The sequence below is a fragment of the Saccopteryx leptura genome, chromosome 4 (assembly GCF_036850995.1).
Source record: "Saccopteryx leptura isolate mSacLep1 chromosome 4, mSacLep1_pri_phased_curated, whole genome shotgun sequence".
Lineage (NCBI taxonomy): Eukaryota > Metazoa > Chordata > Mammalia > Chiroptera > Emballonuridae > Saccopteryx > Saccopteryx leptura.
The window spans coordinates 198,296,672-198,322,169 of record NC_089506.1 but is presented as its reverse complement, the minus strand read 5'-3'; the positions used below and the strand labels follow the sequence as shown (position 1 = coordinate 198,322,169).

The 25,498-nt window shown below is 40.4% G+C and overlaps 1 protein-coding gene across 1 annotated transcript in view; it reads left to right on the top strand.

Annotated features, from left to right (window-relative positions):
* VKORC1L1 (vitamin K epoxide reductase complex subunit 1 like 1) overlaps positions 1-24,923 on the top strand; it is a 94,494-nt gene extending 69,571 nt beyond the window's left edge. The window contains exons 2-3 of the mRNA XM_066382488.1: positions 17,477-17,586; positions 21,201-24,923. Coding sequence (XP_066238585.1) covers positions 17,477-17,586; positions 21,201-21,427 — 337 coding nt within the window. The 3' untranslated portion in view covers positions 21,428-24,923. The remainder of the gene's footprint in view (positions 1-17,476; positions 17,587-21,200) is intronic.
* Positions 24,924-25,498: the final 575 nt, after the last annotated feature.

Here is a 25,498-nt window from a genome sequence, read left to right as displayed (position 1 = left end):
AGTTATTACAATATTATTGATTATATTCCCTATGCTGTACTTAACATCTGACTAACTATTCTGTAACTTCAGTTTGTACTTGTTACTACTCCCTTCACCTTTTCCACACGTTTCTGAAGCCCCTCTCCCATCTGGCAACTATCAAAATGGTCTTTGTATCTTTGAGTCTTTATTCTGGCCTGCCCATTTGTTTATTTTGGTTTTTCAGATTCCACATATAAGTGAAATCACATGGCATTTGTCTTTGACTTATTTTACTCAGTACAGTACTCTCTAGATCCATCCCTGTCGTAGATAGCATTGCAATTTCTTTTATTTTTTTTATGGATGAGTCACATTTCATTGTATAGATATATATGTACTGCTTTATCTCTTCTTCAATTGATGGACACATAATTGCTTCCATATCTTGGCTATGGTAAATAATGCTTTGAAGAACATATGGATGCATATCTATATAATGTTTTTTGATTTAGTGTTTTGGATTTCTTCAGATAAATATTTGGAAGTGGAATTGCTGGGTATTTTGTCTTTCATTAGAATCTGCATTTTAAAGTCTATTTAGTCTGATATAAATATTTTCATTTCTTTTCTTTTTTCTATTTTCATAAAATATCTTTTTCCATCCCTTTACTTTCAGTCTGTGTGTGTCTTTTGGTCGAAGTGAGTCTTTTGTAGATAATATATGTAAGGGCCTTATTTTGCTATAGATTCAGCCACTATATATCTATCTTTTGATTGGAGCATTAAATTCATTTGCATTTAAAATAATTGTTGATAGCCTGACCTGTGGTGGCGCAGTGGATAAAGCCTCGACCTGGAATGCTGAGGTCGCTGGTTCGAAACCCTGGGCTTGCTCGGTCAAGGCACATATGGGAAGCAACTACTATGAGTTGATGCTTCCTGTTTCTCCTCCTCTTTCTCTCTCTCTTTCTGCCCTGTATCTAAAATAAATAAATAAATAAATAAATAAATAAATAAATAAATAAATAAATAAAATAATTGTTGATAGACACGTATTTATTGCCATTTTATTATTGATATTTTTTCTTTTTTTATAGAAAACCCTTTATGATTTCTTGTAGTACTGATTTGTTAGTGATAAACTCCTTTAGCCTTTTTTTGTGTGTAGAAAGCTATCTGTCCGTCAATTCTAAATGATAGCTTTGCTAGGTAGAGTAATCTGGGTGTAGGTCCCTTGCTTTTCATCACTTTGAATATATTTTGTGCCAATCTCTTCTAGCCTGCAAATTTTCTATTGAGAATTCAGCTGATGGAAGCTCTAATGGAAGCTACCTTATAGGTAACAAACTGCTTTTATCTTGTTGCTTTTAAGATTCTCTTTGTCTTTAACCTTTGGCATTTTAATTATTATATGTCTTGTTGTGGGCCTCTTTGGGTTCATCTTGTTTGGGACTCTCTGCTGTTCCTGGACTTGTGTGTTTATTTTATTCACCAGGTTAGGGAAGATTTCTCTCATTATTTTTCCATGTCGATTTGCAGTTCCTTGCTCTCTCTTCTTTTTCTGGCACCTGCATGATGCAAGTGTTGGTACAATTGAAGTTGTCCCAGAGTCTCCATTAACATTTTTTTGAGATTCTCTTTTCTTTTTGCTGTTCTGATTGGGTGTTTTCTCCTATCTTATTTTCTGAATTGCTGGTATGAACCTCGCTTTATCTGCTCTACTGTTGATTTTCTGTAATGTATTCATCATTCTGGTTACTGTACTTTTCATTTCTGACTGTTTTTTGTTTGTTTTAACCTCTATTTTTAATGTTTTCCTATCTCCTTGTTGAAGTTCTCGCAGAGTTTTTCTGCCTTCCCTTAAGTTCAGTGAGCATCCTTATAACCAGTGTTTTGATCTCTGCATCTAATTGTGTTCATTATATTTAGTGAGTTGTTTTGTGGTTTTATTTCATTTAGCACGTTTGTTTGTCTCCTCATTCTGGCTGCTTTTCTATGTTTTTTGTTGTTGTTTTATTTGTTTGTTTTTGTATATGTTAGGTAGAGCTTGGTACATCACCCAGTCTTGGTAGCGTGGCCTTATCTAGTAGGTGTCCAGGGTCCAGTGGTACAGACTCCCAGTCACCTGTGCTGGGTACTTTAGGTGCTCCCTATGTCAGCTGTGTGCACTCTCCTGTTGTAATTGAGCCTTGATAGCTTTAGGCACGTCAAAGGGGGGTGGGATTTACCCCTAGTCAACTGGCTGTGAGAACTAGTTGTGGACCAAAGGGGAGGAGCTGCTGTGCAGGGTTAACCCTGTGGAGGAGAACTCACTTCAGTGGGTCTCTGGTGCCTGATGAGTCTGCCCTTTGAGTGTGTTGCCTGTGAAGGTGGTTGGGTTGTGCTGTGGCATGGTCTGAAGCTGGCCAGCAGGTGGGCACCTTGGGGGTACAGGCCAAGTCAGTTGTCACCTGTGCCATGCCCAAGACCAGCCACCTGGCCTGAGCTACAGAGCGATCTGTAGATGGCTGCTACTTGTTCTGGGATTAGAGGTGCTCAGGAGAGGCCAAGCTGTGAACCAAGCAAGGTCAGCTGCCACTAGTGCTGGGCCTGGGACTGCTTAGCTAGAGATGTGGGGCATACCAAGGCTAGATGCTGCCTGTTTGGAGTTTATGAACCTTTAAGAGATTTTAGAAAAGTCCACATCATGAGCCAGGACAGGTGGTTTATATGGGAAAGCCACTAGAAACAGCTTGAGTGTGCCTGCAAGTTGGTTGGAGCATTGTCCCAGGGAATCAACAGGGTGTGTGATTTTAGCCAGGTTAATGGAGACTCAGAAATTGTGCCTGCCTGCCAGCTATGAAGGGAGGGCTTAGCATGGACAATGGCTTCCGCCAGCACCTGTGTCTGGGAGAAAGCTGCCCCTACAGCCCTCAGAAGCCAGATAATTCAGTGTCTCCCGTATGTCCCTGGTGATTTTCAAGGTGTTGCCTCAGCTCTGGAGCTCAAAGCAAATTAGTTGGAGTAAGTTTATGAATGGGCCCTTTAAGAGGAATGCTTGGAATCCCAGCAGTCCTCCATCTTACTCATCTACAATCCTGGCTGCTTTTCACAGCTAGGCTTCTCTTCCTGGCACTGGAACCCTGGACTAGAGGGTCAGGTGTGGGGCTGGGACCCCATGCTCTTCATGGTGTACACACAGCTGAGTTATCGCTCCTAATTTCTATCTGCCACACATGGTGTAGGAGTAGCCTGTTCTGCATCCTGTTCGGTTTCTTTTCCCCTTTTCTCAGTCTTGGTATGGCTTCTTCTGTATACTTTTAGTTATAGGACTTCTGTTTAGCTAGATTTCAGGTGGTTCTGAACGATGGCTCTGTGATTTTGATGTGGCTGTGGTAGGATGCAAATACCGCATTTACCTACACTGCCATCTTGAACATACCTTCGGGAGTTTTTTTATTAATGATTTGATTTTGTTAGTAGTTATTGGTCTGTTCAGATTTTCTGTTTTTATTTAGACTCAGTTTTAGATGATTGTATATTTCTAGGAATTTATCCATTTCTTCCATATTGTCTAGTTTGTAGCCATATACATGTTCATAGTATTTTCTTAAAATCTTTTGTATTTTTGTGGTATCAGCTGTCACTTCTCATTCATTTTTAAAATTTTATTTATTTTTAATTTAATTTAATTTACTTATTTATTTTTTACAGAGACAGAGCGAGAGTCAGAGAGAGGGATAAATAGGGACTGACAGACAGGAATGGAGAGAGATGAGAAGCATCAATCATTAGTTTTTCGTTGCGACACCTTAGTTGTTCATTGATTGTTCTCTCATATGTGCCTTGACGGTGGGCCTTCAGCAAACCGAGTACCCCCTTGCTCGAGCCAGCGACCTTGGGTCCAAGCTGGTGAGCTTTGCTCCAACCAGATGAGCCAGCGCTCAAGCTGGTGACCTCTGGGTCTCGAACCTGGGTCCTCCGCATCCCAGTCTGATGCTCTATGCACTGCGCCACCACATGGTCAGGCTAAAATTTTATTTTTTAATTGCAGTTTATGTTCACTATTATTTTGTATTAGTTTCAGGTGTACAGCATAGTAGTTAGACAATAATATACTTTACAAAGTGTTCCTGCCAATATTTCAGCTACCCATCTGGCACCATACATAGTTATTACAATATTATTGATTATACTACTCCCTATTCTGTACTACAGGAGAGTGTGGCTTCAAAGAGAGGGCTGTAGAAAACAGCTGCCAGTATCTCTGCTGAGTTCCTCTCCAGTGCAGTCCAGAGTCCATCTTTCCTGTGTTGAGCACTTTCCTTTATATGGCATCTGCCTGGGGAGACGCACTAGCTCCACCTTCCCTACTCTCTGAGGCTCTGCGTTGTCCTACCAAGCTCACAGCCGGCAGATGAATCTGCTGGCTGCAGCCAGACTGGGCTCACGTTGTAGTTCTTTGAAAAATTCCAGGAAATCCAGGCACACTCATGGGGCATCAGAGACACGCAGGGAGAGACTGAGTTGTGTTGCTTTGGGTTGAAGACCATTTTTCTTGCGCTTCCACTGTTCCTGGTTGGGCCTGCCTTCTCCCTATGCATCAGCCTCAGGAGGTGTACTACTACCACTCTACTGACTCTGAGGCCCTGCCTTTCCAAGCTCACACCCTAGGAGAAGTCTGTGGGCTGCAGTCCGGCTCAGACTGTGTTGTGGTTCTTGTAAAACTCTTGAGGAAATGTGGTCAAAGTTAGGGAGTGTCAGAGACACATAAGGACAGACTGAGTTACGTGGCTTTAGGCCAAGGACCATTTTTTGTTGTGCGCCTGATCAGTGCCAATCCCCCATGGCATCAGCCTGAGGAAATGCTGTAGCTCTACCCTCCCGACTCACTCTGGCCCTATCCTGGGTCCATGTTACAGTCTTTTATGAAAAACTCAAGAGAAACTTAGAAGGTGTCAGAGACGCACAGGGAGAAACTGAGTTTTGTGGCTTTGGGACGAGGGCCATTATTCCCCAGTGCCCAACCAGGACCACCATCCCTGTGATGGGTCTGCTGGCTCCCTAAGGACCTTTCCTGCCAAGCTTCCACCCTTTGGAGGTATCTGCTGGCTGTGCCCAGCCTGGGCCTGTGTTTCAGTCTTTCTTGAAAATCTCAAGGAAATCTGGGTAAACTCAGGGGGTGTCAGAGACACACAGGGAGAGATTAGGTTGTGTGGTTTTAGGATGAGGGCTGTTTCCCCCTGTACACTCAACTGGTGCCAACCCCCACAGCATTATTCTGGGAAGATGCATTAGCCCCACCCTGCAGACTTCCTGATGTCTCTCCCTAGCAAGCTTGAACCTTGCAGATGAATCTGCTGCCTGCAGCCAGCTTTGGCCTGTGCTGTAGTCTTTCTTGAAAAACTCTCAAGGTAATCTAGGCAAACTCACTAGGTATCAGAGACGCAGAAGAAGAGACTGCTGTGTGGATTTAGGATGAAGGCACCTGACAGTCACTAACCTGAAGCACTCGACAAGCACTAGCATTCCTGTACAGAGCCAAGTCTTACGGGTAATCTGTTTTTAGCCTGATGAACTCTGCCAGCTTCACCTCGACAGTCCCTGAGATGCTACCCCTACAAAGGTCCACATTCCTCAGGTGGGTGGCACCCGGCCTGATGTATCCTGAGACTTTTGCTGATTGGCCTCAAACCCAGAACTGTCAAGGATTTTGAATCTGTATCAATCTCCTCTTTCATTTCTGATTTTATTTGTGCCCACCCTTTTTTTTCTTATGACTCCAGTTAAAGGTTTATCAGTTTTATTTATCTTTTTAAAGAACAAGCTGTTCATTTCTTTGATGTTTTTAGACCCTATTTTGTTTATTTCTGCTCTGATCTTTATTATTTCCTCCCTTCCACTCACTTTGGCCTTGTTTTCTGTTCTTTTTCTAATTCCTTTAGGTGTAAATTTAATTTTTTTATTTGAAATTTTTTTTGTTTGTTTCTTGAGGTAGATCTGTAACCCATGATGTTGGCAGTAAAACGGCACCAGTCGTTACTGGCAAAGTTGGAAGTTCAGCAAAGAAAAAATTCAGAGCCAAGAACTCAAAGTATAAGAAAAAGTTTATTTAGAAAGTTACAAAGGTAGTAAAAGTGAGCCAGCTGGGCTGTCTAGGCTCAGGAATCAAGTTACAGAGGCAGAAGAAGGGCTCTTGGAGCTTAGGAAAGTATATTCAAAGATTTGAGCAGGTGTGCTCTGGGAGTGAGAGCAAGAGAGAGAGAGAAGGAGCGAGAGTGTGCCCTGGGTCCTTTGTTTTGAGGGTTTTAAAGGCCGGAAGTTTAGCAGAGGTCTTAAGCATCCTTGGTTAGGGAAGATAGGATTTTGCGATTTATTAGATGACTGTAAACTTTTTGGCCTTTTTAACTATCTGTCTCAGTTTCCCTATTTCACTTGTTCTGGCTTACTAGACAGCTCAGATCTATATTACTATGAATTTCCCTCTTAGGGCTGCTTTTGATGAGTCTCATAGATTTTATATTGTCTTCATTTTCATTTGTCTCAAAGTATCTTTTGATGTCTTTGATGTGTTTGGGAGGAGGCAAGTACAACAGAGTTCCTGTACCACCATCTTGACTGGAATCTTGAATATCTTTTCATATGATGTGATGTGAGGTTGTTTACTTGGGATCTCTCATTTCCTGATGTTATTGGTGAATTCAGTCCATTTACATTTAGGATAATTATTGACACTTGAAGATTTCCTTTAGCAATTTTATGTTTTGTTTTCTGGTAGCTCTGTGTCTCCTTTGGTTCTTCTCTTGTGTTTCTTTTCCGTCAGTTGTTTTTGTTTGGTGGTATTCCATACTTCTTTCTCCCATTTCTTCTTTTCTAAGCTATGTGTTTCAGCAGTAGCTTTTTCATAGGTAGTTGCCATTAAGTATTAAGAGAAAAATTGTCTTACGTACTAGAGTCCTTTGTCTTATGAGTGGTTCTGCACTCCATCCTCCTTTTCTATTGCAGATCTTTATCCTCTCCCCTTTTATGTTATTGTTGTCACAGTTTCATCCTTGTTTTTATTGTGACCTTGTTGGAGCTTTTACTTATAGTTTTGATTTGATTTGTTTTGTTCTTGGTATCTAGTTGAATAAACCCCTTAAGTATTTCCTGGTGACAAATTCCCTCAGCTTCTGTATATCTGGGAGAGTTTTTATTTCTCCTTCATATTTAAAGGATAACTTTGATGGATATTGCCTGGTAATTCTTCTCTTTCAGTACTTTGAATGTTTGGGTTCACTCTCTTCTGGCTTGTTGAGTTTCTGCTGAGAAGTCTGTTGATAACCTAATGGGCCTTCCTTTACTTTTTATGTTTTTCTTTTCCCTAGCTGCCTTGAGGTTGCTTTTTTTGTCATTGATTTTTGACAATTTTATTACAGTGTGCCAAAGAAGGTCCGTTTGGGTTGAGGTAACTCGGTGTTCTGTTTGTTTCTTGGATTTGAGGCTCTCTCTCTCTTTCCATAGGTTTGAAATTTTCTCATCAATTATTTGTTTGAATAGGTTCCCTATTCCTTTCTTCTCTTCTTCTTATATAGCCATTATTCTTATATTGCTCTTTCTGATGGAGTCAGACAATTCTTGTAGAGCTCTCAATTTTTAAAATTCATAATTCTCTTCTCTCTGTAGTATCTCTAGTTGCCTGTCTTCAGTGTCACTGATTCTTTCCTCTATCTGGCCTGTTCTATTAGCTGAATTTGCTATCGAAGTTTTCAGGTTATGTGTTGAGTTCTTTGTCTCTGTTTTTAAAGTTTTGGTCTCCTTGATGAGGTATTCATTTTATTTTCTGAGCTCATTAAGTTGCCTATTGGTGTTTTCTTGCATCTCATTGAGTATTTTCAGAACTTCAGTTTTGAATTCTCTGTTATTTAAATCCAAGGTTTCCATGTGATTGATATTTTTTTCTGGAGATATTTCATTTTCTTTCTGAACTATGTCTTTGTCTTAGGTAGCCATGGTATTCGATTTCTTCTTTGTTGATGGCATTTGAGAGTGTTATTGTTAAGAACTCTAACAAAAAAACAACTAAAAAAATAAAAAGTGCACCAGACCAGGCGGTGGCACAGTGGATAGAGTGTAGGACTGGGATATAGAGGACCCAGGTTCGAGACCCCGAGGTCGCCAGCTTGAGCACGTGTTCATCTGGTTTGAGCAAAAGCTCACCAGCTTGGACCCAAGGTCGCTGGCTTGAGCAAGGGGTCAGTCTGCTGAAGGCCCACGGTCAAGGCACATATGAGAAAGCAGTCAATGAACAACTAAGGTGTCGCAATGAAAAACTGATGATTGATGCTTCTCATCTCTCTCCATTCCTGTCTGTCTGTCCCTGTCTATCCCTCTCTCTAACTCTCTCTCTGTCCCTGTAAAAAAAAATAAATTAAAAAAATAAAAAGTGCAAGTGAAAAATACAATGAAAAATACAAAAAATTTAAAAATAATGACAAGTAAAAAAAAAATCACAAGAAAACAAAGCAACAACAAAAACCCAAAAAACAATACCCACAAAAAGAATAAAAATATAAAAATTAAAGAAAATGAAATTCAAAAGAGAAAAAGAAGGAAAAAATAAAAAGAAAATTTCAGTTTTGAGAGGTTTTAACTGTTTCCTGTAGGTGTTGCTGTATTACAAGTTTAACTCTGTGAAATTCCTGGGCTGACCTTGGCTGAGACATTGTTGCAATGAGGTAGGCAGGCGCAGTTGCGTTGGTGGGTGGGGTGTGTTGTGAGGGCTTTATTGCTTTATGGTTTTAGCAATGATGATCCCAGGTCTGGGCCTTCCTTCCCATGTCTTAACAGACTAGGGGACCAGACATGGAGCACCTCTGTTTTTCAGAGGAGAAAGTGTCTCTGCAGAGCTAGCTGTGTGGTCTGTCTATGCTACTCTCTATGCCGTGAGGTAAGGAAGGCAGGATCTGGGAACCCGGGTGCTGCACTTTTGTTTTCTCTGCCTCTGCCCAGTGCAGGCTGTAGGCAGACCCCACGAACACTGGCCACGATCCTTTGTTCTGCTGCCACTTTGGTTAGTACCTCCCCCTGCTCCTCCTCTCTCCACTCCTCCTGGCAGAAGGAGACCCAGTTACTCCAGGCTTCTCCCCTCTCTGTAGGACTGGCGGAGAAAAACCCAGTCACTCCAGGCTTCTCTCCGGAGCCCCAGTGGGTGAAATGCTGGACAGTCTGGGGTTCTCTCCTTTCCAAAGCCAACTGTGAGTGCAGCTTATCTCCTGCCTTATTAGTCCTTTTGGCAGATCTTTCGGGTGTGACTGTGAGCCCAGCTGGGGTTCCTTCACTGCGTCATAGCTGTTCAATTTGTTGTAATTTTAAGAGGAGAGACCAAGGGTATCTCTCATGCCGCCATTACTCTGATGTCTGTATAAGAGGTATCTAAAGTAAAGTAGTCAAATTCATAGGAACAGAAAATAATCAAAAGGCGGTTTTCAGGGGATGGACATAGGGAGAAAAGGGAAGTGTTTTTAAATGGGGATAGAGTTTCAGTTTTGCAAGAGGAAAGGTTCTGGAGATCTGTTTCACAACAATACAAATATATTAATATTCTTGAACTGTACACTTAAAATGGTTAAAATGGTAAGTTTTATATTACATAGTTTCTACTACCTTTAAAGAAGTTTAATCTAGGGCCCTGGCCAGTTGGCTCAGCGGTAGAGCGTCGGCCTGGTGTACGGGGGACCCAGGTTCAATTCCAGGCCAGGGCACATAGGAGAAGCGCCCATTTGCTTCTCCACCACCCCCCCCCCCCCGTCTTCTCTGTCTCTCTCTTCCCCTCCCGCAGCCAAGGCTCCATTGGAGCAAAGATGGCCCGGGCGCTGGGGATGGCTCCTTGGCCTCTGCCCCAGGCGCTAGAGTGGCTCTGGTCACGGCAGAGCGACGCCCCGGAGGGGCAGAGCATCGCCCCCTGGTGGGCATAGCGTCGCCCCTGGTGGGCGTGCCGGGTGGATCCCGGTCGGGCGCATGCGGGAGTCTGTCTGACTGTCTCTCCCCATTTCCAGCTTCAGAAAAATACAAAAAAAAAAAAAAAAGTTTAATCTAGGATGCAGCTTATTTAGGTAGAGAGAGCCCAAAAAAGGAGTAGAGAAGAGTCTGATCCACAGATACTCAGTTCCTGCTTGTAAATTGTTTACCAACTCAGTTCTGATGCTGGCCTGGTGAGGAGTAAGTGAAGGGACAGGACAAGAGGTGAGGGGTATTGCTCAGATGGGGGCCTCTCCACATGGAAATTTGAGGAATAAGGAATAATTCCCCCAAACTTATTGTGTACATGCACACAATTTAAATATCTGTGTGTGTGTGTAATTTAAAAATTGTTTTTAAAGATTAAATATTGATATTGATAAAATATAATGGTAAAAGCAAGATAATTGCACATTTATTGGTAAAAAATTTAAATATCAAAGAACAAAACATGATTTCCAAAATATAAATAAACAGGTAAAGGTAATCAGAAGTTTAAACTTGAGAATATATGTTTCTGTTTCATGTTTACTATTTGTGTGGTTCTAGCTATTGTTAAAGACATTTCGGGTCTGACCAGGCAATGGCGCAGTGGATAGAGCATCGGACTGGGATGCGGAGGACCCAGGTTCGAGACCCTGAGGTCACCCACTTGAGCACAGGTTCATTTGGTTTGAGCAAGGCTCGCCAGCTTGAGCCCAAGGCCACTGGCCTGAGCAAGGGGTCACTCGGTCTGCTGTAGCCCCCCAGTCAAGGCACATATGGGAAAACAATCAATGAACAACTAAAGTGCCTCAACAAAGAATTGATACTTTTCATCTCTCTCCCTTCCTGTCTGCCTGTCCCTACCTGTCCCTCTCTCTGACTCTGTCTCTGTCAAAAAAAAAAAAAAAGGAAGAAGAAAAGACATTTAGACATTTCAGGGATTGATAGTAGAAGTATAAATTAGTGTAACTTTTTGCACAATGGTTGGCTCAGCGGTAGAGCGTCGGCCTAGCGTGCGGAGGACCCGGGTTCGATTCTCGGCCAGGGCACATAGGAGAAGCGCCCATTTGCTTCTCCACCCCTCCGCCGCGCTTTCCTCTCTGTCTCTCTCTTCCCCTCCCGCAGCCAAGGCTCCACTGGAGCAAAGATGGCCCGGGCACTGGGGATGGCTCTGTGGCCTCTGCCCCAGGCGCTAGAGTGGCTCTGGTCGCAACATGGCGACGCCCAGGATGGGCAGAGCATCGCCCCCTGGTGGGCAGAGCGTCGCCCCATGGTGGGCGTGCCGGGTGGATCCCGGTCGGGCGCATGCGGGAGTCTGTCTGACTGTCTCTCCCTGTTTCCAGCTTCAGAAAAACGCAAAAAAAAAAAAAAAAAAAAAAAAAAAAAAAAAAAAAAAATAATACAATAGTTTTTAAGATACTTACAACAGTTAATCAAGTCATTTCTCTTATTATAGTCTATCCTATGGAAATAATGTAATATACAGACAGACTTTTGCACAATATGTTCATTTAATGCTTTATAATCACGAAAAAATAGAAAGAGCCCAATATTCACCAACAATATTTTTGGTTAAGTTATAGTACTTCTACAAAATATAAAATGTAATATACAATGTTTAGGGTCAAATTTAAAATGTTAAGGCTCATAACCATTGGGCCTTGAAGAAATAATGCCAGGTAGCCAGTCTTCTGTACACATGCTATTTATATTTTGGTATTAATTATTAACAATTATTTCTCACAACACTACAATAAATTAGGTACCAAAATTATCTCCATTTTACAAATGAGGGAATTCATAGTCCAAGATTAAGTTACTTACCTGTAGTCACACCGCCAGTTAATAACGAACCCAAGGTTGTCTGACTCCAAAGCTCATACCACTTCTGGCACTGGGGTTTCTGTATGCTTATCAGGAAACTGGCCTATCGTGTATAGCCATTTCCTTTGTGTAAATTACATTGTTAGCATTTTTTTCTTGAAGGTACCAAACTTTATGTTATATCTAATAGGCCCCTTCATAATGCCCAGCCAACTTTAGAAGCCAACTGGATTTTTATTTCTATGTGCTGCAGCTTAGTAGTTTGTTCAGTAAAACATGCTCCCCAAAGTTTTATAACCATCAAACAGTATAATTTAAGATAATGTTTGAATAGATACAGTATATTGGAAGGCGATTACACACAATGCTCATATAGAATTAGAAAATTATAGGCAAAATGTATTACCTTGTCCAAGCTTGAACTTGGGGAGGGAAGAACAAGCAAGATTCCAGTGGTCTTACATACATTTGTAACTGAAAAGAATACAGTGGTACCTTGAGATACGAACAGAACAACATACGAATTTTTTAAGATATGAGCTGCGACTCAGTATTTCCGAGCGAAATTCCGAGATACGAGTCGTGATTCGGGAAGCTGCCACTAGTTGATGCGTTGGCACATGGGTTCAGTATCGGCAGTTTGATATACGAGTTGACTTACGAGCTCGGTTACAGAATGAATTAAATTCATATCTCAAGGTACCACTGTATTTGTAAGTGGTATATGTGAGCCAGCATCTCAATAAATACTTCCTCAGAGTAGGATAATATCAGGGAAACTCCTACATTGTTACTCAATTCTCCTCTTTAATATTGTATTCCTGAATGTTTTAGTCATGATATTAGGGTCTTCATAGATTTTCCATGAGGAAAGAGATTTAAATAAGAATTTCAATTTTGTTGAGGGGGAGAGAGTTAATTTGGGAAGACGTTAAGGTTCATTATTAATTCATTTAGCCTGACCAGGTGGTAGCGCAGTGGATAGAGCGTCAGACTGGGATGCGGAAGGACCCAGGTTCGAGACCCCGAGCTTGCCAGCTTGAGCACGGGCTCATCTGGCTTGAGCAAAAAGCTCACCAGCTTGGACCCAAGGTCGCTGGCTCCAGCATGGAGTTACTCGGTCTGCTGAAGGCCCCCGGTCAAGGCACATATGAGAAAGCAATCAATGAACAACTAAGGTGTCTCAACAAAAAAACTGATGATTGATGCTTCTCATCTCTCTCCATTCCTGTCTGTCTGTCCCTATCTATCTCTCTCTCTGTAACAATAAATAAATAAATAAATAAACAATTCATTTAAATGTGATTGATGCCTTGGCTGCTGGCTCAGTGGTAGAACATCGGCCCAGTGTGTGGATGTCCTGGGTTTGATTCCCGGTCAGGAGAAGTGACCATCTGCTTTTCCACCTCCCCCCCTTTCCTTTCCCACAGCCATGGCTCAATTGGCTTGAGTGCATCAGCCCTGGGTACTGAGGATGACTCCATGGAGCCTCCACTTCAGGTGCTAAAAATAGCTCAGTTGTGAGCATGGTCCCAGATGGGCAGACCATTGGCCCCAGATAGGGGTTGCCAGTTAGGTGCCAGTCAGGGCACATGTGGGAGTCTGTCTCTCTATCTCCCCTCCTCTCACTTGGAAAAGAAGAAAAAAAATGTGATTGATGAACTTAATATGGCATTCTTTTTTGCTGCAGTCATTATAAAAGTAATATTTGATCACTAAAGAAAATTTACAAAACACAACAAAGGGGAAAAGAAACCAGTTTAAATTCTTACTGGTTGATATTTTATAGTATTTATTTTTTTTCTTTAAAATAATTTATCCTGCCTGAACAGGTGGTGGCGTAGTGGATAGAGCGTTGGACTGGGATGCGGAAGGTCCCAGGTTCGAGACCCCAAGCTTGCTAGCTTGAGCACGGGCTCATCTGGCTTGAGCAAGGGGTTACTCGGTCTGCTGAAGGCCTGCGGTCAAGGCACATATGAGAAAGCAATCAATGAACAACTAAGGTGTCGCAATGAAAAACTGATGATTGATACCTCTCATATTTCTCCGTTCCTGTCTATCTGTCCCTATCTGTCCCTCTCTCTGACTCACTCTCTGTCCCTGTAAAAAAATATATGTATATCCTTTTTATGATTATTTATACATGTCCTTTGTAAAAAAAATTAGGAAAATACATAAAAATTCAATAGTGAAAATAAAAATTGCCTGTCCTCTCACTACACAAATTTTTTTCTTAAAATTGAAATTTATGTATAGAATTAATCATTTTAAAGTGTACATTCAGTGCCATTTGTAGTGTTGTGCAACCATTGTTTCTCTACGTAATAGTTCCAAAGAATTTGCATTACCCTCAAAGGAGATACTGTACCCATTAAGCCAGGGGTCCCCAAACTACGGCCCACGGGCCGCATGCGGCCCCCTGAGGCCATTTATCCGGCCCCCGCCACACTCCGGAAGGGGCACCTCTTTCATTGGTGGTCAGTGAGAGGAGCATAGTTCCCACTGAAATACTGGTTAGTTTGTTGATTTAAATTTACTTGTTCTTTATTTTAAATATTGTATTTGTTCCCGTTTTGCTTTTTTACTTTAAAATAAGATATGTGCAGTGTGCATAGGGATTTGTTCATAGTTTTTTTATAGTCCGGCCCTCCAATGGTCTGAGGGACAGTGAACTGGCCCCCTGTGTAAAAAGTTTGGGGACCCCTGCATTAAGCAGTCACTCTTCCGTCCCCCTCCCCAGCCCCTGGCAATCACTAATCTTTCTGTCTCCATGCGTTTGCCTATTATGGGCATTTCATTTTAATGGAATTTTACAATGTGTGACCTTTGTGTCTGGCTTACTTCATTCAGCATAGTGTTTTCAGGGTTCATTCATGTATTTAATACTTCATTTCTTTTTATGGCTGAATAATATTGCACTGGATGGATGTGTCACATTTTGTTTATCCGTTCTTCAGTTGATGGGTACTAAGTTGTTTCTACCTTTTGGCTATTGTGAATAGTGCAACTATGAACAGTTCTTGTACTTGCTTGAATATCAGTTTTCAAATCTTTTGGGCGTATACCTAGGAGTACAATTGCTGGGTTGTATGATAATTTTATGGTTAACATTTTGAGGAACCATCAAATTGTTTTACACAGCTATAGCACCATTTTACCTAACAGCAATGTACAATGATTCCAGTATCTTCACATCCTCACCAACCCTTGGCACAGGGTTACCAACATGGTCCCAGTGTTGCTGACACTACCCTGATCGCCAGCTTGAACTCATGGTCTCCAGCTTGACCCTGTGGTCACCGGCTTGAACCTGAGGTCGCCAGTTTGATCCTGGTCAAGGCACATATGAGAAGCAGTCAGTGCACAACTAACTATGTGGAGCAACAACTATATGTTGATTCTTTTCTCTCTCTCTCTCTCTCCCTTTCTCTGTCTCTCACTTTTCTTTTGAGAGGGAGAGACAGGAAGGGAGAGATGAGAAGCATCAACTCATAGTTGTTCATTAATTGCTTTCTCTATGTGCCTTGACCGGAGCAAGGGGGGCGGGCTCCAGCTGAGCCAGTGACCCCTTGCTCAAGCCAGCAACCTTGGGCTTCAAGCTGGTGATCCTGTGCTGAAGTGGGATGAACCCGTGCTCAAGCCAGCGACCTTGGGGTTTTGAACCTGGGGCCTGAGTCCCAGGTGGATGCTCTATCCACTGTGCCATCACAGGTCAGGATCTTCAGTTTTTTTGAATAGTTTTAGAAGGATCAATATTAATTTTTAAGTTTTTATTTATTGATTTTTAGATAGAGGAAGAGAGAGAGATACATTGATTTGTTGTTCTACTTATTCATGCTTTCATTGGTTGATTCTTGTATGTGCCCTGACCAGGGATCAAACCTGCAACCTTGTCGAATCAGGACAGTGCTCTAACCAACTGAGCTACTTAGCTGGGGCTAGGTGTTAATTTTTTAAAAATTTAGTAGAATTCACCTGTGAAGCCATCTGAGCTTTTGTTTTTTGGGAGTTTTTTTCATTACTGGTTCAGTTTTATTGCGAGTAAATTGGTCCTTTATTCTACTCAAGTTGGTTGAGCATCCTTATAATCATTTCTTTCAATTCTATATCAGGGAAATTACTTATCACCATTTCATTATTTTTGTTATGGGGTTTTTCCCTATTCATTTGAGGCATATTCTGTCTCTCCATTTTGTTTGAATTTCTAGGTTTATTCCTGTAAGTTAGATAAAATAGCTCTCTCTCCCAGTCTTGATAAAGTAACCTCTGTGTAGACTTGCCAGATGGTTTTGGCAGGCTGGTTATAGTGGGTGGGTTTAGGGTGGGGCTGTCTAGTGTGGAATGTATCCTATTGTTTTTTCTGTGGCCCGATTGGGTCTGGACAGGACTGCTCTGAGTGAGGACGTCATAAAGTCCTACTAGCTGTGCACTTTCTCTGCGTGGAACAGCTCCGTGTGTGTGCACCGCTACACTTGGCTAGCTTTGCACCTTCTCTGGTGAGGGCAGTCCCACATGTGTGGACAGCAGCATCCTCTCCCACCGCACAGAGCAGCCCCGTTGTAGGCACCACAATGCTCTGCTAGCTCCACACTTCCTTGCAGTGGGGCAGCGTGTACGTGTGCAGCAGCGCCCCCTCTCCCACCGCACAGAGCAGCCCCGTTGTAGGCACCACAATGCTCTGCTAGCTCCACACTTCCTCGCAGTGGGGCAGCGTGTACGTGTGCAGCAGAGCCCTCTCTCTCCGCACAGAGCAGCCCCGTTGTAGGCACTGTAATGCTTTGCTAGCTCCACACTTCCTCGCAGTGGGGCAGCGTGTACGTGTACAGCAGCGCCCCAGGGTCTCTGCAGCTTTTTTGGACAAGCAGCCCTCCCACAGGACAGGGTGCCACAGCATTTTGCTAGCTCCACACTCGTTCCAGCACCCTGCCATACCTACTGGATCAATCTCTGGGTGGAGGGGCCTCTTGTCCACATACTGTTACCCTCCTGTTCCTGCTGGAGCTAGCTCTGGGAGAGTTGACTGGGCACACGCTACAGTAGCCCTGCAGATTGGCCAGAGAACCTGGATAGTGCTCACCGGTTTCTCTGCTTCTGGAGAGCTCGTGCAGTTCCCCCGCCTTCTCTCTCTGGTCCCTATTGTTTGTTGTGCAGAAGCTGTTCTGTTGGCTTTCAGTTTTTTCTCAGGAAGAACTGCTCTAAATGTAGGTGTACACTGGATGTGTTCTTGGGAGGGAGCAAGCTCAGCATCCTAGGCCGCCATCTTGGACCCGCCTCTCTGTGTACATACTTTGAATGAACAAATAGGACAACTTATATCACTGGTTTTGAACTGGGGGTAGCTTTGCCCCCAGAGGATATTTGGCAATGGTTGGAGGCATTTTTGGTTGGCAGAACTGGCAGGGTACTACTAGCATATAGTGAGTAGCGGCCAAGGATTCTGCTTAACACCCTGTGATGAACTGCCGCCTGCCATAGAGAATTAGCCCATAATGTCAGTGGTGCCACTGCTGAGAGACCCTAGCTGAAATTGAGAGTCCTTCCTCTGCAAATACTAATGCCATCAGAAAAAGAATACTTTGTCCTACCTTTTGGAAAAGAGACTAGATAGAAATTGGCAAGTTAGAGATTCCGATGGGTATATTGGCATAATATTCTCAGATAATTTTTACATTTTTCAAAATAGGAAAACTCAAATATAGGGTTACTGGTTTTCCTTATTTTACAGATGGGGTCGAGGATTTGGTCTTTTGGGTTCCATTTTTGGAAAGGATGGTGTATTAAACCAGCCAAACAGTATCTTTGGACTTATATTTTATATACTACAGTTATTACTTGGTAAGTATTATACAGCAATACAAAAGTAAGGTTTTTTTTTGTTACATTCCATTTAGAACTTTGTGTCTTTGCCCTGAAGTGTATCTTTATATTAAATAGAAGTATATGTTAATGATAAAACCATTAGTTTATTAACATTTTTGTGTTGCAAAACTTGGTTCACTACAATTTTGATGGTGCTAATGCTGAATTTGGTATCTCTTGGTGTTTAGTCAGGGACAGCAGTGTCCTGTGATGTCCATAAAAACCAGTCTCATTCAGGAAGTTATTACTCCAGTCTTCCCTGGAAACCGTTTTCCGTACTATTTTATATACTCTTTAGGTATTTTAAAATATGTGCTTTAGGAAAACATTAATGGTTAATGATATTTATAATTCCATCACCTTTACATTTACATATCTACTGTTTCCATTGTCTTCTGATTTTTTCACTTATTTTTATATAAACTCTTATATTGTCTATTCTCTTAAGTGTTTTGTTATTGTTGATATCAGGTTTCAAATTTTTATGTCTAAATAACACTGTGATCAACTTTATGTAAAACTCTCCTCACATATACAGTTTTCCCTCTTTAAATTATTTCTGCAGAGTACATTTCCAAACAAGGGATGAATGAGTCAAAAATCGATTTTTAAATGGAGTTTAATAGGTGTTAGTAAACTGTCTTACCCTCAGTTGTTGGGTTTTGCCAAAGTTTCATCCATCTTTATTTCTAAAAACTGTTTTCTGTAAAATACCTAATTTAGTAGTTACTTATAAGTAGCTATCATTTTTATTTTACTGTTTTAATTTACTCTTATTGTCAATATAGTTATTAGGATCCTGACTATAGTCCATTTTCATATTTGTTACAATCATTTAATCCATTCTTTATCCTTTTTTGTTAGTTTTGTGAATTTTGAATGTATAAAAGTTATGATTTTAAAGTGAACTTCATTCATTTTTGCCCTTGCTTTCAATTGTTATTATTTTGTCCTATCATCTGCCAGTTCTGTGCTCTTCTATCAGAAGCTGATTTTGTTATGAAGCAAATTGTGAATCTGAATTTTTCTGAATAGTCCTACCTCAAGTTTATTGAATTTCATATTATATATCTTACAGAAATACAAAAATATGCACAATGATATTCATAACGGTACAGCTTAAAACAGCAAAATATTGGAAGTAGCTTAGCAAAACCTAATGGTTGAATGAATTAGGTTACATCTATACTAGAAAACAGTAGCAATTAAGGGAAAAAGTAGCTCTACGTGTGTTTTCTGAAAAAATAAAGGCATAGTTTAGTGAAAAAAAGCAAATTGTGGTATAACAGGCCTAGGATAACTATATGTTTATGCATATGCCGGTAATGCATAAGAAAGGTTCTGATGGTTCGGGGTCAGAGGTGAAACTTTCACTTTCTGTTCCATTTATTTGTTTTGTTTGGATTTCTAATGATGAATATAAGTAAGCCCAAATTAAAATAGCCTAAGAAATGATTTGGACTATGTTAAGTTTTGGAGATAGAGGTGGAAAAAATTTCTATTTATAATATTTAATTTTTTTATAGATAATTTAAATCATATGTATCATATGTGGTTTTTCCTGTTCACATTTTGTGCATTTTTAATATCAGTGTCTGTACCATTAGAGGCACACTTGAACTCATCTGTAGTTTTCTAGCACTTCATCTTTACTTTCTTTAAAGTTGTTTGAGAAACATTAAGTTAATTTTTCCATAGGTAGTGCATTCACATGGTTCAAAGTTTAAAATATATATATGTGTGTGTGTGTAAAATGCTACACAGTGAAAAGTCTGACCCATCCTTGTTCCCTTCTGTCCAGTTCCCACTGCTTCTCACCCGACTGGTGGTAGCTTCTTGTTATTGTTATCATAGACTTTCTTTAGTTTTAGACAAGGAAATACAGTAAGATCATCTTAATTTCCTCCTTTTCTTAAAAAGGCAAGTACTATCTGTACACACTGTTCTATATACTCTTTGTTTCATTTGGCTAACACACATCGCATGATCTCCCCATAGCAGTACACGAAGTGTTTTCCTTCTTTTTTACAGCTGCAGAATACTCCTTTGCTTGACTGTACAATCATCTGTTTAGGTTACAACGTATCTTAAATTCCAGTGGGAATTTTAGCCCAAGCCACCAGTTACATTACATTAGGACAAGTTCAGTCTGATAGTATTTAACTAATAGCTAGTGTTTATTGAAGTATTCTAAGTGTTTATACCTATTAGCTCTCTTAATCTGCACAGTAGTATTAAGATATAGTCATGATTATTATCCCAATTATACAATTAAAGAATGGCACAGAGAAAGTAAATAACCTGTCCATATCATTTTGAAACTAACCTTCTTAGGTTAAAATTAAAGTGGCAGCATAATTTTTTGAAGTTTTAGATGTTTAGCATGGGTAAAGATCAGCAAACTTTTTTAGTAAAGATCCAGATAGAAAATAGTTTAGGCTTTGCTGACTCACAGCTACTCAGCTCAGCCATTCAAGTGTGAAAGCAGTGACAGGCATTACAAGTCAATGAGTGTGGCCAGGTTCCAGTAAACGCTTACTTACGAAATCAGGTGGCTGGTCAGTTTGCTAGTCCCTGGCATAAGTAATCCAACAGCATCTTAGTCTTGAAGAACCTTCTTAAAACATCATCCTTCAGTACTGACTGGAGTCCGGGCAAGTCAGGCCTGCGTGGCCAGGCTGCAGCCCACGGGCCCCTTCTCTTTAACAGGCAGCATAGATTTTAGCTCTTTAACCTCCTCAAACCTATTACCACCTATTCTTATTTTTTCCTGTTTCTGTTATTCTTACCCATTAGTAGTTGGGTAAGAGGACAGTAATATACTGTGCCGTGCCCTTGACAATAAATGCACGTTTTCAGTACTGTTGGTTACAGGGAATTACAAAACAATACACGTAAAAATGTCAAAAGTATCAAGAATTCAAGCAAGTTTTTGTCACGAGAACCCCAGCCTCGCACACGTAACTGCCCTTTTTCATGATCTGGTTTGATCCACATGTGGTTTTCCTTATCTTCCAGGGTGAGCCCTTTCTGCAATGTTTTGGGGTTTTGTTTCTTTTCCTTCTGCAGCAGCGTGTTGGTATAATCATCTCCCATTATGGATTTTTGATAAATTTGGTCTAAACATGGGAAAGCAAATTTTATTTCCTACATACAGGGAGCTGATAGTGAAAAGGCCAGGGAAAATGTGTCTTGTTTGGAAGAAAAGGTTGTGGTCCTAAGATTCCTTTATTCATTAAGAAAAGCGAGGCTATCAGTTTTACAAATCAGCTTTATTTAATAATGTGACTGCAAGAGTACATACTTGTGAACAATATAGCCTTAACTAAGGTTAGTTTATGAAGTAACATTTCATCTAGAATATTGACGAGTCAAAAACATTGCAGCTATTAAACTGTTGTCCTGTGTGCAAAGTCTATCTGCATAATCTTAACGAAATAGGCTAGTAGTTTGTGTTCTCAAATTTCATTGTGTTTTGCTATAAGATCAGTATTTCAACACAAGCAAATCACAAAATGTTGCCTTTTAACTCAGAAACGTTTCCTCCAGTGTCAAGGTCTGATTGAGCCAAGCGTCTCTTTCTCTTGCAGGCATGACAGCAAGTGCAGTTGCAGCTTTAATCCTCATGACATCCTCCATCGTGTCTGTGGTGGGTTCTTTGTACCTGGCCTACATTCTGTACTTTGTGCTGAAGGAGTTTTGCATCATTGTCGTCATCACATACGTGCTGAACTTCATTCTTCTTATCGTCAACTACAAACGACTAGTTTACTTGAATGAGGCCTGGAAACGGCAGCTGCAGCCCAAGCAGGACTGACAACCTGACGAACTCCTAACTGACAGTCTGAAGTCCCTTTTTCCATTAAGTTAATTTTGCAGCATTTTTTTTTATTCTTCACAACAGACACTTTCCCTAAGAATCTTAAACTGATTTTTTAAAATCTTGTAAATTAGAAGGGTATTTTCTGTGTCAATCTTCATTTTCAATATGGATACAAAAAAAAAGCATAAGCGGAGCCAATCAAAGACAAGCTTTAACTTTCCTTTGAAGATGTTTCTGAAATAATTAAATGTAGCCCTCAATTGTAAAGTGAGCAAGCATTGCTAGTAATTCCCAATATGTATAAATTCAATTTCAGGTATAACAAATGTGATCATGACATGAAAATATTTTAGAATAGATACTGTATTAAGTATTGCCATGTTTACAATCTGTAATATGTTTTTAGCTGATGGATTTCAACATGTAGATTCAACTAGAATTCCTTTCTGTGATATTTGTAAATAAAGGTAGAAATATTGGATCCATCCCTGCAGAGCTTACTGTACAGTTTAGTTGAAGAACTGTCAGCTCAACACTGACTGAAGAAAAAGTGAAAATAGCAAATCCACACAGAGCATCTTGTGCAAAGTACCGAGAGCTGTGGGTCCAGCAGTGACAGCAAAAACAATAGGGTAGTTGCTTCCTTTTCCTCTCCCTCCTCTGAAAGGAAGAAACTGTTCGGACATTCAAGTCAAACTTGTGTCTAGTCATAAAACTGGATCAGTTTCACCTTGCAGAGTGAGTCATGTGACCAAACCATTGAGTCCAAGGCCTCAGGACACTAACGATGGGAAAATGAGTATTTTTTTTTTTTTTTTTTTTTGGAGAAAAGCTGGAAATATTAATGTGGAATTTTAAGGTAAAGTTTCTTACAACAGTTGAATTTTTATTCAGATATTTTTCCTTAACATTGGTGCCAGTCAGCCAAGCAGTATTATGGCTTTGAAATAACCAGTATAAGCCCAGTCACTCCAGAGTAGGGTTGCTCTTGGGCAGCTCTGTAGTGTTTTCCCTGTTTCTTTCTGAACTAATTGGATGTCTAGTTTGTTTTAGAGTCAAATATTGGATTTGTAAGCTCTAGGGCTGACATGCTGCTCAGTTTGCTTAATCGAGAAGAGTACTACAGGTAGAAATAACCTGAAGGTGAAATACAGTAATGTCACTACTCTTTCTAATAACTACATAAATGCAGAATTTTTAAGTGATTTGAATAAACCCAAATAAAGTTGTGACAGTATGTTTCTATGGTTAACATCTTATATCAAAATGTAAAAAGTGCCTTCTGTCTTAAATCTCAAACCAAACATTTGTGTGTTGAACTTGGGCAGAAGTGTCCTCCCTTTCTTAGCCTAAAATAGACAACTTGCATTCTATAGAAAGGTTATGTATGATCATTTTATTCCTTAGATTGAGAAGTAGCAATATTTTTGCTTCCAATTCAATTAATTATTATGTTAAAAATAGACCCATAATTTAAGTGCTTTATTTGACTTTTGAAGGGAGGGGACAGGCTCTGCTCATGTGTGTAGAGTCAGCAACTGTTTCCAAATGTCATAATTGATGCAATGTATTCTTCTGGCCGAAGGCAGATATAAAATCTGAATTGTAATGAACTAAATTGTAATAAGCTTAGTTCAGATCTCATCCAGGCCGATGTTCTCCCATGAATGTGAATATTTCAATGCCTGTATTATTATGTATGTATTGTTGTTATTTCTGTAGGTAAAGAGCTCTAGAAAGCAGTGATTAGATGTCTCGTGTTTATGGAGAAACGAGTCCTAATGTTGAGGTGAACTGTACAATGAGGTCCTGTAGCAGTGCTTCCAGTTCTTCCAAGCCATTTGCTGGTTCTCTTTTCTAGGCTCCAGTGAAAATGGCTTAACAGTTAAGACCTCTGTAGTATACATAACACTGGTTGTGCTAAACAAGTTCCCCGTGTCCCAATTTAAAATTATTTTTTCATCATATTTTGTATCAATCAGCAGAGTATAGTTAAAGCTTGTCTTGATGTTGCGTTCTTGCAGATGTCTTCAACTCAAAAGAGAAAATGTAAAAATGTTCAGCCAGACCCTTCTAGTTTTTCTTTTACTTTCCTAAGCCTGGGGGAAACACCACTGTTTCTGTTGTATTAAAAAAAAATTGCCACATTCCTATGATCCTAAATGAACTACCTTTTCTCACTGAGCGATGAACGCGTGCTGCCCACATGAACAGCGTTGTAGCGCCAGCATCTCAGTAAGAGCGGGGCCCTGCTGCGTGCTCCTCGGCGTCCGTGCCCTGCGAGGATGGGGCTCCCCTCTACATCCTCTGCGTCACCCCAGAAGAGGGGGAAGCACTGTCCTATAAAGTTTAAGGGTTGTTATGACTCTTTTAGACTGAATATTTAAACATTGCAAAATTACTAGCCACCAACATTGAAGAGCACATTAGGGAAAAAGTTTAGGTTATGTTTTTGGCCGTAATTCCATGCTTCTTGGTTTCTGAAATGATTTGTAACAAATGAAGCCTCTTATTAAATTGATAGTCACATCATTTGAAAAAATAAGTGGTTAGATGAGAAATTCTGGGGAATCTGAGTGGTTTGGAGAATGTCATTGCAGCTAGTTGCCATCAGTGAGGATAAACTTAGGGTGAAATAACTCAGGTCCCTACCTGTGTGCCAGGAATTACTTGTACTTGATGTATGTGGCCTGTTAAGTCCATTGCTTTTAAAGATAGTGAAAGCATTGACAATTTTCATTTGAAGAGACAAAGATCTTTTGGTACAAGAGATCTCTGGACCTACTAGGTAGGATAGACTAGAGGACCAAGACTACAGTGAAGGTACACGATTTCATTGGTATTTACTTTGAAGACTATCAGCAAAAGTGCAAAGTTACCTGCAGCAAGTACTTCATAACATAGATTGGTGCCACTGCTTGACACCGAGCAGTGCTGACAGATCTTGAAAATCAGTATTAAACAGATGCCAACAAGAACCCCACTATCTTTTTTGGAAACCTATTTGGGAAGGAGCATCCAATATGCAACCTTTGTCCTCGTGTATTTTCCCCCAACATGCAAACACTGGTAAACCATCTCTATTCAGACATGTTTGGCAGCACTTATGATTCCTAATGTGAGAACTACCTTTCAATAGAATAAAGGAGGCATGGGTGGGAGTCCACGCTACTTGGTTAAACGTTTTTTGACAAATTAGCCCCAGAAAAGGTGAAATGTTTTGTAATAAAACTGTATTAAGCATGGCCTAAGTATGAGGTGTATGTTCCATCAAAAATATTTATCACTAGTGCTTTAAACTCCAGAGGAAACATTCGTTTAAAACGGAGTTCACTGGGCAGATTTCCCCTTGAATATATAGATAGGGATATTCTTTATCAGAGATTTAGGACAGTTTTGCTAACTGGTAAAAAACAAATGTAAATATGTAAGAATGTTTATTTGTTGCACATAACTTTTTTGGTATAAAATAAATGTAGAAGTTACCTGTGGAAGTTGTGCCCCATCATTCTTACACTGCAGTCTTGCATTACAAGAAAGAAGCGGAAATGAATTCACTCTTATCAACTATTCTGGAAGTAACCTCATACTCTAGCCTCATTCCTACAGGTGTACTGAGTTGATCTTTTTTCTCTTATATTATGTGTAACTTGTAGAAGACACAGCAGAATTATTAGAAATTCTAGTGCTTGGAATTCCTGTAGGTGTGTGATTATGTGCTTGTCAGAGTCGATGAGAAAGGTGTTCCGCTTTCAGTTCTGTAAGCACCTAGACTGCAGTAACCAGCTGTTTTTCTACTTTAGTTCACCTTGAATACTCCATTTTTGCAGTTTTCTATAAAATTAACATCTGCAAGAAATATTAATCCATTTGAAATATAGTTTAGCAATATTTTATTGAATAAAACAAATGAGTTCTATGCTGGAACCTTAGGATGTAAGAAATGGGCCTTACAGATAAATTACTTGTGTTGCTCATTGAAATGTTCTTTGCAAGAATACATTCCCTTCTACATTAAAAGGCAACATAGGAATTATAAAGCCTGAAAACTGAAACTATCTATTC